Below are 17,395 nucleotides of genomic sequence, written 5' to 3'. Positions count from 1 at the left end.
CCACATCCATTGGTTTTCCTGCATCCACAGAGCCAGTCATCTCATCAGAGAAGGCCATCAGGTTGGTCAGGCATAAATTGCCCTTGGTGAATCCATGCTGACTGTTCCTAATCACCTTCTTCTCCTCCAAGTGCTTAGAAATGGATTCCTTGAGGATCTGCTCCATGATATTTCCAGGGACTGAGGTGAGGCTGAGTGGTCTGTAGGCCCCTGGAGTCTCCTGTTTTTCCCTATTCTTTAACATGGGCACTATGTTTGCCCTTTTCCAGTCACGTGGGACCTTTTTTGATAGCCATGAGTTTTCAAAGCTGATGGTCAGTGGCTCTGCAGTCCCATCAGCCAGCTCCCTCAGCAACCACGGATGAGTCCCATCTGGCCCCACTGACTTGTATATGCTCAGGTTTTCTAAATAGTCCCTAACCTGTTCTTTCACCACAGTTGGCTGCTCACCTCCTCTGCAAACTGTGCTGCCAGGTGCAGTAGTCTGGGAGCTGATTTTGCCTGTGCAGACTGAGGTGAAAAAGGCATTGAGCAGTTCAGCCTTTTCTGCATGGACCTCGACACAGTTCCAGTGTAACTTATTATCTGATGCTTGCTGGTGCTCAGGGGACAACTGGATGCCTAATGGATGCCTTTTCTGCATCCTTTTCTGCATTTGGTGAGCATATAACCTTGGGAGCAGAATTAATGTTTGGGTCCCGTTGCCATTTGTACAATCATTTAAAATTGACATGAGGGAGCCAGCCGAAAACCATCTAAGGCAGAACTGTTAAGTTGCAGCTCCTGCTTTTCCTCTTAATCCCTCCAGATTCACTTGTTGCTTTTTGGCATGTCATCTTGTTATTCCCCCTTTCATTGACTGAATAGGAGTGTAGGATCTTGTTGGATATGAAAACAGACGCGTTACATACAAAGAGGTGCTAAAACAGGTCACAAACCCTTTAGGGCTTGTGATGTTTGACGTAAGACTGAATTCCATGGAGACATACATGATTTTACATGCAGTCGCACCCTCAGCTACTAGACGGGGAACCATCCCAGGAACAGCAGATATAAGGCAACATTGGATCTAATCAAGCCCCTAAACTCTGTTTCAAATGATGACAACCTTATTCACCTTGGGTACAGAGAAAAGGTTGACTTTGAGAGTGCTTCCCCCACCTTGCCAATATGATTTCTCTTGTATCTGAAATGAGTTTATGCCATCTAATTTTCAATTGTCCCCTGAGCACTAGCAAGCATTGGACAATAAGTTATGCTGAAACTTTGTTGAGGTTCACGTGATAGGATGACACAAGAAAAGTTATCTTAAAATATCTGTATAATGTACCACTCTTACACGATCCCTATGTTTTCTGCTTCCTCCCTAACCATAAACTGTTTTTATTGTCTTCTCATGGAATGACCCTCACCTCAGACACAATCCTGAGGAGGAGATTCACTTGCAGCGAAGTTTTCTGGTCATTTGATACCAGCGTGCATGAAGTCCAGGAATCCAGGAGGAAGGAGGATGTAGGTTTATCAATGCAGAAATAATATGAGCTGGATGTCAATCAGAAAGATTCCTTGTTTTTTGTCCCCCCTGAAGATTTTTTTCCTTCACCAGATGAGTATGTTCACTCACCTGAGAATTAATTTCTTTTCCAGGAGCAAAGATAGAATGAAACCATGGTGGTCATTTTCGATTGATGCTTTCTTATGTCCCTGCCATCAGGATTGCCTATGTGGGAAACAAGGTCTATGGCACTGCCTTCACATGAAGGCTTTGGGGAACAACTGCACCACCAGTGACAAACTCCACTGATATGTGGAGCTGACAGATCTCACATATATCACCCTATATGAGATGTGGTGAGATAGGGTGTGTTTCTTTCCTAGCTCATCCTTTGACTTATCATGTCAATGAGCTCTTTAGAATAGGAGCTTCGCATCTATGTCCAACATCTGCTATGGTGAGGTCTTGATTTTTGCTGGTAAAAGATGACTCACCTTTAAGTTTTTTTCATGCCTAGAGGTAGGACCTGATGCTGAGTTCCTTTGATTGTCTGTGGTTGAATTAAAGCTCTTCAAATCAAATTCTGCTAGGTGTTATCAAGCAGGGAACTGAATTCCTAAAAAGTATTCTAGTGCTGGAGAATATTCAAAAATGCCCTGGTGTGAATACCTGCCTCCAGGCTGCTCATTTCATTCCATTCTTAGTGTATTACATGTGAAGCAGTGTCATAAAACAAGGAGGATTACTGAGTGAAAATTATATGGTAATTCTTGCTGGCATCAATATGTTTGAGATCACATACCTCACAAGTCTGACTCCCAGCTTATTTTGAAATGTGCCTAGAGCTCAGGCCTCTCACTTCCTGAGAAAATGCTCTAACAACTGGCCCATGGTGGGAGGGGTGATGGTAAGCAATGGTAGCTTAGGGCCTATTCATTAGAAGACATAAAAAAGACACAACAAGCTCAGACCAGTGCTTTTGCTAAGAAGTTTTTGCTCTGCAGTGACAAACCAGTATGGGAAATACAGAAATTAAACTTGGGTGACTAGGGGATGAAGACATGCAGGAGATGAGAATGGATGAAGTTCATGGAGGCAGCCCGGCATCTCTAGGGCCCAGAGATCTCAGTTACTTACTTAAAAGGGAAATTTAGAAAGAAAGCCGAAGTCCAGAAAGGGACTTACATGTCATGATGTTGAGCTGTAAAGTGCCTGACTTTGGTCTCTGCCACATGTTACACTTAAGACATGATTCACTAGTTTATTACATCTTAACTTGTAACCCGGTTGCATGTTAAAGAAATTAAAGGCGTCATAAAACAAGGAATGAACCACAATAGAATGCCACAAAAATGTGTAATAATGTTATGGCTGGTTCCTATCATGCCATTAATTGAATGTGGATTTCACACTGGGGGTTGGGAATGGAGGTTCCTTGTGTAAAACATGGTGAGAAGTAGGAAAATGAAAGCTCAAGTCCAGAAAGGGACTTATGTGTCATGATGATGAGCTGTAAAGTGCCTGACTTAGGCCTCTGCCACATGGTATACTTAAAACATGATTCACTAGTAAATCACATCTTAAGTTGTAACTTGGCTGTATTTAATAGCATCGTAAATCAAGGAATAAGGCACAACGTTTTTCCGCAAAAAATGTGTAATAACTTGATGATACACCAGGCTCCCCCTCCATTGCTAATTTTGCATGATGGGGTCTGATGTTCAATCCCACCATCACACCTTCTGCCATGCGTGTGTGTCATGGGAAGAAGCGTGATTGTGTGGCTTGTACATCAGGTGCCATTGTGCCTTGACCTAAACATCTGGCAGGGGTCTTTTGGTTAGCTGGCACCAATAGTAGATTCTACATCCTGGGTCAGGAATAGAGATTTCTGTTTAAAACACAGTGAGGGGTAGGAGACAGCAAATGGAGTTTACAACAGGCAGCACTGACCAGAGAGCGGCTGGAGGCAGAAAAGCACTGAGTCTGCCCTGCTGGGTTGCTCTCTTCAGGTCCCAGGCCCGGGTGCTCGCTGTTGTGGAGTCCACTCTATGACTCTCGATACAGAGAGAGCCCCTTCATCCTCCTGGCATTTACAGCCCAGAACCCGCTGCTGCAGGTCGGTGCCTATGTGCTTTGGAAGGAAGGGAGCAGAGCTCAGTCTTTTCAGTAAAATAGGTTCAGACATGGTGGCCAGCCATGATTCCAGTCCTTTGCTCCCATTTGTTCCATAGTTTTCTGGTTTTGCAGCACCTACCATTATTTTCAAGCATCTAGTTGGTCTAATAAAGATATCACCTCTACCATGAGGCCTGATTCCTTTTTTTTTTTTTTTTTTTTTTTTTGCCATTGCATTCGTCTTAATCTAGTAATTTTGTTTTAATTGAATGATTGGATAATAAAACCCAGGAGAGGACTAGAAAGTTACAAGTTGCTTTTGCCATTGATGACTGACTTTTTTAAATAAATGACTTAGGGATTCAAAGCTAGCTTTGAAATAATTGAAAACGTTCTTGAGGTAACTTATAAGCTTTCCAGTTTATGCAGAGAGCAGTGAAATTGGGAAGAGAATGAATCTCTCTAAACCTATATTTTTTGCTGATGAAAAAAAAGGAAGGATAATAACCCCATAGATTCACATACAGAGGACTAAAATTGCTAGCTCCCCAATATGCTTCTAATTGGATCAAACTAAAATTTTTTAAAGTTATAATTTTAACTTTGTGTTCTCTTGAAACAAAATGTAGCTATGAAGTTAGTAATGAGTTTGCCATTCAATTTTATTTTACTGGTAGATCTACTAGTAAGCTGCTTAATTTATCTTTTGGAATTATTATTATTTTTTCTGTATCTGCCATATATGATTGCCATCCAGGCAAAGTTTTCCACAAGTAAAGAAAGATTTAGCAACTATTTTGTCCTTGGTCTGAGGAATTCATTTATGGTGATCTATTGCCTGGTACATCTGGATCATGGATTTTGGTAGCTGAAGGAAATGTCCTGCTCTCTCAGGTGGAAAAGGAGAATGAAGGTAAGTGGCATTTCCTGTGAACTGTGCTGGGATGAAAATACTAGACTGAGGGATGTAGATACTGAACACTAAGGTTAGAGGAAAAACAAAGAATTGGTATTAGTGACGGTGAGGAACAGAATACAAGCATATCTTCAAGTATGGGCATATAATATATGCCTTTTCCGTGGCCCTCTTGCTCCATAATTGTCCTCTTGCCTCTTCCTCTCATGCGCTGGCACTGGCTACAGCTGGAAGCAGGCAGTCAGACAAATAGACCAGTAGCTTGGTACAGTTTGGGAATTCCTGTGCTCCTATGAATAATCAGTAAGGAGCTGGAATGGCTGGATCATTGGTCTAATCCAGAAGGAAAGGACTAGGGGAGATGGATAGTGCTTGAGTGTAGGTGCATTGGAGTGAGTTTCAGTACTGAATACCGTAGAGTGCATGTCCTTCATTAGAGGGTCTTTCATTGAATGGCCAGCTAGTCTGATTTATGTTGATGCTCCTTGTGACCATTGAAATGCCTCTCTGCTCTACTCAGCATCCTGTTAACAGTTTCTTGTACTTAGGTGTGTTTCTGCCCAATTGAAATCCTACATCATAGGTCAGAGTCAATGAGAAGTGATGAGTACATTGATGCACTTTGCTGTGCCAAGGGAGCCATGACCTGGCTGTTTCTGAGACAGGTTTGCAGTTGCTTTGGGTCAGTGGAGAAATGCAGACCTGGACCCCCAAGCAGAACAGGGAAGTGGCTCCACTTTGTTTTGCTGTTGACCATTCAAGCAATAGAGTTAAGATGGTCAAAGTGGAGATTCCCTTAGGGAATGATCTGCTTAAGAGCATGGAAAGACTGCAGGACTATAGCAGGTCAGAAATTTTCCAATACCAGTTAGTTGGTTTTTTTTCCAGTAACTATCCTGATTTTCTGAGGAACTTGTGAAAAAATAATGAACCATTTTAATTAAGGAATAGCCACAATTGTTTCTTCAAGGAATATATACTTTCTCAAATACCTGTAGGAAGACCTGGAGTGCTATTGTAGCTATGAAAGTCCAGAATATATGTGAAAAACAAGGCTTTTTTTGTTAACAGCTTTTATTTGACCAACTGTATAGCTGAAAGAGTTGTTAGACAAGCCTTTGGGCACAAAATCAAGCTTCTCTAACATTTCTTCCAGGTATACAGTTGGTCCAATAAAAGATGTAACTGGATAAGCCCTTGATTCTAGGAAGGAGAAAATTTTCAGGTTGACTACCAACAAGGTTGTATTAATTCTACCATATCTATTTAGTGTATTTGTACATTTTTCTGAAAAGAGAGCCCTAAATGACCTGATAGAGATTTGTGTCTGGCATTCTGCCTTTCTATCAGTTTGTGTGTCCATTTGTCCAGGCACCCATCATCATGGTATCTGAGTGCTTCATGAGGCTTCAACCAAACTCTAGATGTGAATAAACCCAAGAATAGTGGAAAACATCAGATTGGCATCTGCCCCCACTACCCAAATTTTCAGCAGGAGAATGACTTAGACGAGAGGCACTGGAATGGGACATCGGAGACTAGGTTGCTGGTTGCAGCTGTACTAGTGATCTGGTGTGTTTCTTTCTCCTCTCATTCTTTGACTTCTATCATTTGAGACAGCAAGCTCTTTGGAACAGGAGTTGCCCATCTAGGTCCAGGATCTGCTGTGGTGAGGTCTTGATCTTTGTTGGTTAAAAACAATAGCTTTGACCATGGCAAGACTGTCACTTAATCGGTGCAGTATCTCAGAATGGAAATGGGCTGCTGGGAAGCTGGGAGTCCTTGCTAAGTGGGAGTTAGTTACTTAGATAGAGGCTGTAGTTTCCGTGAGCTAATTCCTGCTTCGTTTTGCATGGTGAAATGTCATGTATGCAGCTGCATACCTGCAGCTTTGGGAACTTGTGCAGAGTTTGCAATTCTGTTTCCTACTGAATTAGGGGATGGAATTGCCCTCCATGTGTACTGTCCTGAAGGAAGTCCCTCCCATGGTTTACTCCCAAACCTAGTTATTAGGGTATAAGCCCAAGGAGCAGGAGACCCAAGTTTAAACCTCCCTCCCATCTTCTGACCTTCAGCATTGCCTAGAGTATTTTCCATCTACTCTTGAGTGGATAAATAGCACTGGGAAAGTTTCTTCACAGGCTGCTTTCTTCCCATCCAGGAAAGCAGCCACCTCACTGACCACTGCATTTTCTAGCTAGCTGGCTTTCTTCTAGTTCCCCATGTCTCTTGGCTGCTTAGTGGGCCAGAAGAATTGGGGAGGTTGGGGAAGTGTCTGTATTGTACTATGTGGTAGCTTGGTGCCTGGAGCAGCAACAGGTTATGAGCTAATACCAGTAGAAAATGCAGATTCCAATCCCCAGGTTCAGGGCAGTCTTAGCATGGACTGAGTGCTCCAACTGTTCAGTTTAGCAATGCACAATGTCCAAATTAGAGACAAGAGATAAGAGACAAGAGCCCCCTGTAAGATTTGAAAATCATAACCTGGGGGGTTCTCTGATAAGACTGCTCCTTCATTTAGGTGGACTTGTTAATCAATGAAATCAAAATCCCCCTGCCCCAAGAGTCAAAGTCTAATTTGAACCTTGGCCATGGGAGAGCCCTTTGTTATCATTTCTTACTGATTAATGATACATTTTTCCCGGACTACTATTTTGGGCTTTCCAGGCTATGTGCATACCTGCATAAGCATAGGATACTGTGCATGTGTGTAGTTAGGATGCTCAACACACATGTGCACACTTGCAAGTCCCAAGGTGAATTTTAAACTATGTAAGTGCCAAAATCTGCAGTTACATGGCTGTGTAAATGCCATTGTGGGATGCAAAGCAAAACAGAATTTAGCCCTTGTGGGTTTTATCCTTCTGCGTGATTGCTTCTCTCACCACTCCCTTTTCATCTTAGGTGGGAAATCATGAGGAATATTACTGGGGGAACAGCACCTCAGTGTCGGAGTTCATCCTGCTGGGGTTCTGCAGCCAGCCCAAGACGCAGCTGCTGCTGTTCGTGTTCTTCCTAACTATCTACCTGGTGACCCTCTTTGGGAACAGCCTCCTCATTGCCCTTGTCAAGACTGACTTCCGTCTCCACACACCCATGTACTTCTTTCTGGCTAACCTCTCCTTCCTAGATATCTGCTACACCACCACCACCGTTCCCCAGATGCTGGTCCACCTCCTCTCCACAAAGAAAAGCATTTCCTATGCTGCCTGTGTTGCTCAGATGTTCATCTTCCTCTCTCTGGCAATAATTGAGTGTATACTCTATGCTGTAATGGCCTATGACCGGTACGTGGCCATATGCCACCCTTTGCGCTATACCATCATCATGAACAGGTCAGTCTGCGTCAAGATGGCCATCAGCTTCTGGGTATCTGGCTTCCTTCTTTCCATAATGAATACAGGCTTCACCATGAGGTTGCTGTACTGCTTAAATGAAATCAATCACTTCTTTTGCGAGGTGCCAGCCATCTTGAAGCTGGCCTGTGCAGACACACGCCTCACTGAGCAGGTGACCCTTTTGATGGCAGTTATACTACTCCTGACCCCATTGTCTTTGATCCTAATCTCCTATGTATTCATCCTGGAAGCCATCCTGAGGATCAGCTCAGCTGAGGGGAGGTTCAAAGCCTTCTCCACCTGTACCTCACACATCACTGTTGTGACTCTCTTCTATGGTACCGCCATGTTCATGTACATGCGCCCAGCCTCCAGCTACTCACCCGAGCGGGACAAAATGTTTTCCCTCTTGTATAATGTTGTGTCTGCCCTCCTGAATCCTCTTATCTACAGCCTGAGGAACAAGGAGGTCAGAGGAGCCATACTCAAAATGATGGGCAAGACGGACCACTGAGTTACGGTGGAGGAGGAATGGTCCTGTGGCTCCCAGCTCCTCGGTTCTGGATCCTAGTCTGGGAGGGGAGTGGGGTTTAGTGACTTATAGACAGTGGAGAAAGAAGTCAGGACGTCTGGCTATTTCTCCGTTCCTGAAAAGTACAAAGGTCTCATGAATGAGGGCAGGGTGGGGATGGGAGTCAGTACTGTTGGATTGTCTTCTTCAAAATGAGAGAGAAATTGTATCTTACAGGCTAGAGTCATGGGGACTGCAAATCAGATCACCTAGATCTGGGCCAGACTGATAATAAAACTTTCAGAAAGATAAAAGTCCACCTTCAAAACCCAGGAGTCCTGACTGGTTATGCCTGTGAACCACACTGATCCTCAGGCTTGATCCACTCAGGTTAAATGATTTGAATCATTATTCAAGTGGTAGAACATTTTCAGAGAAACTCTCAGGACATATGAAAATCACTACTGCAGTCATCTCTTTTAGACTTAGGTAAGGTCACCTTTTTGCCAGTGTAGCCATGTTGGCTGGGGATGCTAAATAATCATAAGCAAAATCCCTCTTTAGGACACAGGGGGTGCATCTACACAAGACACTTAGTGCACAGCAGCCTACTAACACTGCGTAGTAGTGCATCACAGCATGGACAGTGCTAATACGCTCCTGTGCAGTATTATTAGGCTACTGTGCAGTAGTGTCACTAAAAAGGCATTCGCTGGCACTCCTGCGCAGTTCCTCTAGTTTCTGCATGTTTAGCTAGTACTCCATTAAGCAAGTACTAAATTAAATGTGCAGTAACTGCTGAGCATTAATGAATGTGTAGACACACCCAGAAATGCTTCCAAAAGAGGGCTTTTCCCAGCTTTGACTTAAGTTGTTCAAAGACATTGTGTAGCCAGTCTGGTGATAAAGCCTCTTCTGTCAGTATATGCTCTGTCCTCACAAACCAACACCAGCCACTCTCAAAATGTCTCTCTTTGATATGCTTGCAGGCTGCTAAGGTGGGTGGTCTCACAATGGCTTCACTGCTTCATTTCTGGGTTTATCGCATGAGACTTGGTGGGATGACATTATCTAGGAGAGCGCCCCTGGTAGTGCCAAGGGTCAGGTGTAGATGCACCCATTATGGCACAATATAACTGGGCAGGTACAGCTACTGGGGCCAAGGCTTTATACTGAAAGCAAACTCTGGAGAGCCTGAGTTGGTGTTGGAAGCAATATATGTCCTTCTTTGTTCCCCCAAGGCTGAAATTCACCCTTCTGCTAAGAACCCAACAAGACAGGGTTCTGCCCACCCAGAACTTACCTTGTTTTATAACAGGAGGAAACTGCTGCATGGACACAAGGCATGTTAAAATTAATGCAATGGTGCCCATGTACGAAGTTAGACCGCAGTTACTAAACGTGTAACCAAAGTGGTGCAACTTTCTGTGTTTATTGGTTTTGTATTTGTTCAGACATAACTTCTCAGAACAGGAGCAGCATGGTACCTAGTCTTTTTTTTGTGCTCTTGAAGAGGGAAACACATTAATGAAGCTGAACTTCATGAAAAGAGAAATGTCTATTAATATATTGGTTCAGTTTATTCTAGTTGGTTGGTTTCTGAGACTTTTGCTAAAAATGGCACAAATATTTGGTATTTGTATGTTGCAGCCACTTGTGATGTTGCAGCCAGGTATTTGTGATGTTGCAACCATGATGATCTAGGAATTACATGAAAGGCAAGGGTTTTGGAGGGTGATATCTTTATTTACTGCAGAGTTATTCCAGATGATTGTTATGCATATCCTTGGGCTATTAAAACAGGAAACATAATTTCATAATTGCCCGATGAAAAAAAATGTTTTCCAAATGTACTAGCTATTATAAAAGGTAAATTTTTCACCTTTTACATTTCCTCCTTTTTGCAATTAAGGGTAGTGGTAATGATGGGAAAAAATGCAAATGCAAAACTTGAAATGAAAATAAAAAGTGTTTTGTAATCTCAAAATGAACTACTTTAAGTAATGTTGCACAAGTTTGGGGCATAGTTTGAACTTCATTATTGGTGCTTGTGCATGGATGACATTTGCAATCAAGAGAGCTCAAAGTAAAGGAAAATACAAGAAAATCTCAACTGGTTAGTGAACCAAGAAATGTGTATTTCAAGTTGTGTTTTCTCAGAAAGGGCACATACGCTACCCTAAGGATGCTGCAGTAGAAACACTAGTAGACTAACTCCTTCTTTTTACACAATATAAAAAAGAGACATCACAGGTAATTATTTCCTACATATATAATTCCAGTGTTGGTTGCATTACATATTCAGTGCATTGGTCTTTGTTAATTTTTCATATGCCTTCTCCAACCTCATGATGTATCTGTAAAAGCCTTGTATAGGGAGGTATTAGCTTTTTAGTGGATGACACTTTAGATCAGGGATGTCAAGCATACAGCTCTTAGGCTGGATCTAGCCTACAGCGCCACTCTATCCAGCCTGCCCAGGTACTATAGACTGTAAGGTGGATAGAAAACTGGCTGGAGCATCAGGCTCAGAGGGTAGTAATAATGGCTTGATGTCTAGTTGGCAGCCAGTATTAAGTGGAGTATGCCAGCGGTCGATCCTGGGGCTGGTTTTGTTCAATATGTTCATCAACGACCTGGAAGATCACACAGAGTATACCCTCAGCAAGTTCATAGGTGACACCAAGCTGTGGGGAATAATAGATATGCTGGAGGGTAGGTCTAGAATTCACAATAACCTAGACAAATTGGAGGACTGAGCCAAAAGAAATCTCGTCTGGTTCAACAGCACCAAGTGCCACGTCCTGCACGTAGGATGGAACAGTCCCATGCACTACTACAGGCTGGGGCCTTCTGGCTGGGCAGCAGCTCTGCAGAAAATTGCCTGGGGGTTACAGTGGACAATAAGCTGCATGTGAACAAACAGTGTGCCCTTGTTGCCAAGAACGCTAACGGCATACTGGGCTGTATTGCTAGGAGTGTTGCCAGGAGGTCAAGGGAAGTGATTATTCCCTCTATTCAGCACTGGTGAGGCCATATCTGGTATAATGTGTTAAGTTTTGGTCTCTCCTCTACAGAAAGAATGTGGACAAATTAGAGAAAGTCCAGTGGAGGGCAGCAAAAATGTTTCGGGGGCTGGGGCACATGACTTCTGAGGAGAGGCTGAGGGAACTGGGCTTATTTAGTTTAGGGAAGAGAAGACTGAGAGGGGCTTTAATAGCAATCATTAACTACCTGCTGGGTGCTTCTAATGAGGATGGAGCTAACCTGTTCTCAGTGGTGGCAGATAACAGAACAAGGAGCAACAGTCTCAAGTTGCAGCAAGGGAAGTTTGCTCTGACTGTTATTCACCTGCACAGTTAATACTTGCCACTAGAGGTTTGGTGAGCAGGGGCAGGACTTGGAGCAGGACCAACTCACTAGTCCTGCTGGACACGGAGCGTACCCATCACTGCATCAGTTGCAGTGAGAGAAGCTTCCCTGGGGCTCTCTGGTCTCACTGAAACCAACTCAGCAGCTCTGCACTGAGGGCAAGGCTGTCAGGACTTAAGCCTGCCGGCCCTGCTCCCATTACAGAGCCACTTGACTGTTTCAGCCAGACCAGTGTGCTCCGGGGTTGCTGCCCTGGATCGTGCTTTCTCTGAGCTTCATGTAGCCTGATGATTTTTTCTTTGGAGCTCAGGTAGTGCTTGTCTCCTGTGCCTCTGCTTTTGGGAGGCACCACTCTGCCCAACCTCCCCAAGGGGTGAGGCGCTGTGCCCGGCTCTGCTGTGCCCCAGAATCTCTGCTTGCCGTGAGTCAGGAGCAGCCACTGCATTCTGGGATACTGGTGGACTTAAACTTGGGCAGAATAGCTGTAGGAAGCGGCTACACAGTAATGGAACAGGAACAAAATTAGGCGGATTGAAGATAATCCTGCCCTGGAGTTTCATAATTGTAAATGGAACAACGAGTGCTTTAAGCCACAATAAGGTATTAACATGCGGCCAGCTCAGGGGTTCAAAGATCTAGATGGGAGAGTCCTGAAATGTAAACATCAAGTTCTGGCTAAATGACCGCAGAACAGCATTTGTCCCAGACTTCCCTCGACGCAGTTCAGCTGGAAGACGGTGCTGGAGGGAGCGAGTGCCAAGCCCAGCTCCAGTGGTGGTGGCAGCCAGGAAGTTGCAGAAGCAGCAGTAAATGGGGCTGGGGTCAGCTGGGTGCAGAGGGTGCCCTCTGGGGTGGTGGCTGTGGTGCGACCTGTCCCTGATGGCTGGGACACTGCCCCTGACTCTGCTGTGTCGGCAGGTGGGCTCCTGCTGCCCGCCTGCCCACCTCTATTGCTTTGTGTGCACTCAGGTAGGTGGCACGGGGGCTGTGGGCAACCTGTTCCCCTGGGCTGGCAGCAGCAGTGACAGCACGGGGGTGGATGGGGGAGATGTGCTCCCCTCTGCGGGGGTCAGGGCAGGTAGTGGGGTGGTACCACATGACACCCCTACCTGGCCACTGGCCTCATGTGTCCCTCTTTTGCATTTTGAAAAGGCGGTCACTCTAAAGACATGTTCAGGAACAGAATTCCCTGGGCGTGTAAGCATCTGAAGTGCCACACAGATGAGCACAAACAGCCACTGAGATGACCCAGGAGGAATAGACCGTCACCCTTAGAGCCCCGTCACATCAAACTTTGAGCGCATGTTTTATCTGAGATGACAGTAACCATTACCGTGCCGTATTAAATGTTAGAACGTGTTCTGAATGTTTGCAGGGGAGCACGTACTATGATTTCAGCCTGTTCTGGGCAGGGCTGGAGCCAGCTGTCATGTCCCCCTCGCTCCCCCTGGACACTGAACCCAACACAGGTGCCACAGCTCTCACATCTGCCTGTGAGCATGTGCAACCCCTGCACCCAGAGCCCATGCTCTCCCTGCCCCATACCCGGCACTGCCCAGCCTAGGAGTGCCTTCCCTGGCACACAGGGGCAAGATGAGGCTCTGCCACTGGTAGTCCTGAACTGGCTCAGGTGAGGTGCCAGATCTGGAACTGACAATCAGGAATTCAAAACTCTGGTGCTGTCCTAAGTCTAGTATCGACCAAAAAATATAAGTCAGGAGCTTGAATTTCATAGATTCATAGATGCTAGGGTCGGAAGGGACCTCAATAGATCGAGTCTGACCCCCTGCATAGGCAGGAAAGAGTGCTGGGTCTAGATGACCCCAGCTAGATGCTTATCTAACCTCCTCTTGAAGACCCCAAGGGTAGGGGAGAGCACCACCTCCCTTGGGAGCCCATTCCAGACTGTGGCCACTCAAATTTAGATGAGAGAGACAATTATATCTACAGTTAGGCAACAGTGGTCAACCAAAGCCGTCCTGCTTCAGTCTGTTCCACTGTTTCAGCAACAACAGACACTTTTCCTAATTCTGAAATGAACTAATTCAACTTTACTGCAATTTCAAGCCATTGCTATTTGACTTGCCCTCTATTTTGATTTCATTCTTCATTACCAACCCTTCAGACATTTGAAAACCGCTCTTCTGCCTCCCTTCAGTTGCTTTTTCTGCAAGCTAAACATGCTTATTTTTCTCAGCCTCTCTTTGTAGAGCTTCCCTTTCAAACCCTTTATTATTTTGTTGGGCTTTCTTTAGCTTCTCCACATCCCTTTTAAAATGCCCAGAACTGCATACAAGCCTTCAGATCAGGGGTGACCAATCCATGGCATGTGTGCCACAAGTGCGGTGGGTGGCCTCTATGTGGCATGTGGCAGATCAGGGGGGGACAGGCAGCAAGCACAGTGGTAGATAGGGCAGGGAGCAAAAAACAAAGCAGCAAACTGGGCAAGGAGCACAGGAAAGGAAATAGAAAGCAGAGCAGCAGATCAGGCAGGGAAACACAGGGCTGGGAACAGAAAGCAGGATAACAGACTGAGCAGCAGGAGAGGACTGGCAGTTGGGGAGGGTGTGGGGGTAATTTTGTGGCATACTTGCCCAAAAGGTTGTCCCCCAGTGCTCTAGATGAGGCCTATCCACCACTGATTAGAGTGGCTCTACCACCTCCTGTGTCTTAGAAACTTTTATGCACCTACATCACCTTGTTGATTCAGACTGGATCACAGGATCCACCAAAACACCAACTCTCCTCAGCAGTGCTGCCATCCAGCCAGTTTTTCCTGTTCTTTGTTTGTGCTTTCAATTGTTTTTCCTCAGCTGTAGTGCTTTGAATTGGTCTGCTTTGAACTTCATTCTGTTGTTTCTAGTCCAGATCACCGATCTATGAAGATTTTTCTGAATTTTGCTCCTTCCAGGGTGTTTGCAATCCTTTCCAGTTTCAAGCCATTTGAAAATTTGCTCAGAAAGCTCTCTGTCCCTGCATTCAAATCATTAATACTCCTTTTAAGCAGCACTGGATGCAGAATGCAGTTGTAAGACTCTGCTCAAAACCTCCTGCTGTTCCAGCATCGATCCATTTATAATTACTTTTTGCTTGCAGCTTTTAATTCAGGTGTCTATCCACCCTGCAGTAAGTTTACCTAGTCCATGTTTCCCTGATTTGTCTATGAGAAGTTTGTGTGGAACTTTGTTAAAAATCTTACTGAGATCCGAACACAGCATGCACGCTGCATTCTCTGCTCTCACCTAACTAAATACTTTGTCGAAGAGGGAGATCACATTTCTTTGATGCCATTTGTTCTTAGCAAATTGATGCTGGCTGCTTGTGATCAGCGTCTCCTCCAGATGCTCACATATTAACTTCTTAAAAATGAGCTCCAGTAACTTCCCAGGTATTGAAGTTGGGCTGACCTGTCTGCAATTCCCTGGGTCCTCCTTTCTGAAAGAAGGGAACAAAGTTGGTCCTTCTCTAGTCCTCTGGTACTTCACCTGTTCTGCCTCTTGATAAATATAATAATTGCCATGGGCTCTGAGAGCTTTTCTGCCAGTTCCTTCAGTAGCCTGGGATGAAGTTCATCAGGTCTGGCTAACTTGATTTTTTTTTTTTTTTAAATCAACCAAAAACTCTCTTTTGTTATCCCTTAACTTTTTCTCTCGTCTAATTTTTATTAGCTGTCTTGTTTCAGATTTTTTTTTTTTTTTTTTAATAAGAGTGAGGCCAGGTAGCTTTTCAGCACTTCTGCCTTATTTTCAGCCTCTGTTAGTAGCACAGCCTGGCTCTTTAGCAATGGACCGACAACTTGCTTAGTTTTTCTATTCCGACCAGTCTATTTTTAGAACCCCTCCTTGTTGCCCTTAACTTCCTTCACCAAGTGTAACTCATTTTTCACCTTTGCCTCCTTGATTTTGCCCATGAAAGTTTCTGCTATTTATTGCTATGCTTCCTTCGTGGCCTTCCTGTCCTTCAGTTGCCTCTACATTTTCCTTTTGATTATAAGGCATCTAAAGAAGCTCCTTGTGCAGCCACATTGGTCACCTGCTGTTCTTTTTATGCTTCCATCATGTCAGAATAACTTGTTATTGCGCCTCCAATTCATGTTCTTTAGAGTCTGCTAGACATCCTGGGCCACCTTATCCTTCAGTCTGTCCTCCCAAGGCATCTCTCATACTATTTCCCTGAAAATTGCCCTTTTGCAATCCAGTGTCTTTGTTCTGCTGACCTCGTGCTTTCCCTGTCTTAGAATGATGAAGTCTACTAAACTCCCATTATCCTCACGTCCTCAACCAATTCTTCCCTGTTGGTCAGGACAAACTCCAAGAGAGATGATTCACTAATCATATCCTTCACTTTTAGGAACAGAAAGATGTTTTCCAAATAATTTAGGACCTTGCTTGAGATTTTACGTTTGGCTGTATCATTCTTCCATCAAATAACTGGAAAGTTAAAACCTGCCATGAGGACTATGTAACAGAGCTGGGGGTGTGCTTTGTTACTCACAGGGCCACAAGCAGTAGTAGGGCAGCTGGCCACAATCCCAATTAGGCAGCACTGCCGGATTGGGAAAAGGGTCCAGCTGTTTTCTATAAGAGCAGGGCCCTGAGAGGAGTAGTTAGCACTTTGCTGTCAGCAGGCAAAGAGACACCATCTGGCCGGAGCAGCTGCTGGTAGGAGCACCCTCAGAGGTCTGGGGTGGGGGGACTATGGGGATGGCAGGAGGTTCCCTGTCCTGAGTATGACATAAAATTGCACCCTGCTGGGGTAAGGTGGTCTGGTGGGTCTGCCTGTGGTGGGGTAACCTCTGGAAATGCCAGGCTAGTTGCCTCCCCAGTGAAAGGCAAGTCTGGGGCACCTTATAACCCCATGCCCCCAGAGCCCTGTGGGTATTAGGGAGCCCTAAATGCTGGGTGTGAGGTTCTAGGGGAGTTGAGACCCTGTGTAGGACAGGGGATTGTAGCCTGTGGGTTTGGCAGGGGCTGGGAGCCCTGACTGGGGGGACTGCGAGGGTTTCAAGCTGGGCTTGGGGCCTGTGGGAATGGCTGAGGCTAGGAACCCTGAGTGAGGGGACCATGAGGGTACCAGAGCTGGGCTTGGAGCCTGAGAAAATGATAGGGGCTGGGAGCCCTGAGTGGTGTCATCTGCACCAGGTGTCAGGCCCTGTTGAAGCTGGGAGGCCGGGGACTAAGCCAAACAAGTTTGGGCTGGCGTTAGGCCATGGATGCCATCTGGAGGCATGGGACATAGTAAGGGTTGGTTGAAGCCATGTACATGGGTCCTTGTCATCAGGGCAGGTAAATGGGCAGCCTCCCACCTGATTGACATTGTGGCAGCGCGCTGGGTGTGCCTGCCACTTTAAGGGCCTGGAGCTGGCAGCCACCAGGTGCCTGATGAGGGCAGCCATTTTAGAGGCAAGGGCTGCCTATATCAACAGTGCAGTTTAGCTGCTGGAGGCCAGGCGGCAACATTGGCTGGCCGGAGGGCTGCTGAGATCACCCAGAGGTAAGGGGGAGCTGCAAGGGGTTGGTAAGGAGGCTCCTGGTCCTGGGCATGACCTGAAACTGCACCCTGCCGGGAGTGGGTGGCCTGGTGGGGCTCTCAGTGGTGCGGGAGCCCCCAGGAAGTGCCAGGCCAGTTACCACCCCGGTGAAAGG

General features: G+C 45.5%; 1 protein-coding gene across 1 annotated transcript; it reads left to right on the top strand.

The window, feature by feature from the left end:
* Window positions 1–4,520: 4,520 nt before the first annotated feature.
* LOC132244066 (olfactory receptor 2K2-like) lies at window positions 4,521–8,381 on the top strand. The gene is made up of 2 exons (XM_059714993.1): window positions 4,521–4,526; window positions 7,434–8,381. The coding sequence occupies exons 1-2, from the start codon at window positions 4,521–4,523 to the stop codon at window positions 8,379–8,381; spliced, it is 954 nt and encodes a 317-aa protein (XP_059570976.1).
* Window positions 8,382–17,395: the final 9,014 nt, after the last annotated feature.

Source organism: Alligator mississippiensis, chromosome 11, assembly GCF_030867095.1.
Source record: "Alligator mississippiensis isolate rAllMis1 chromosome 11, rAllMis1, whole genome shotgun sequence".
Taxonomy (NCBI): Eukaryota; Metazoa; Chordata; order Crocodylia; family Alligatoridae; genus Alligator; species Alligator mississippiensis.
Note: the sequence above shows the minus strand (reverse complement) of the source record. Positions and strands in the feature narration are given on the sequence as shown.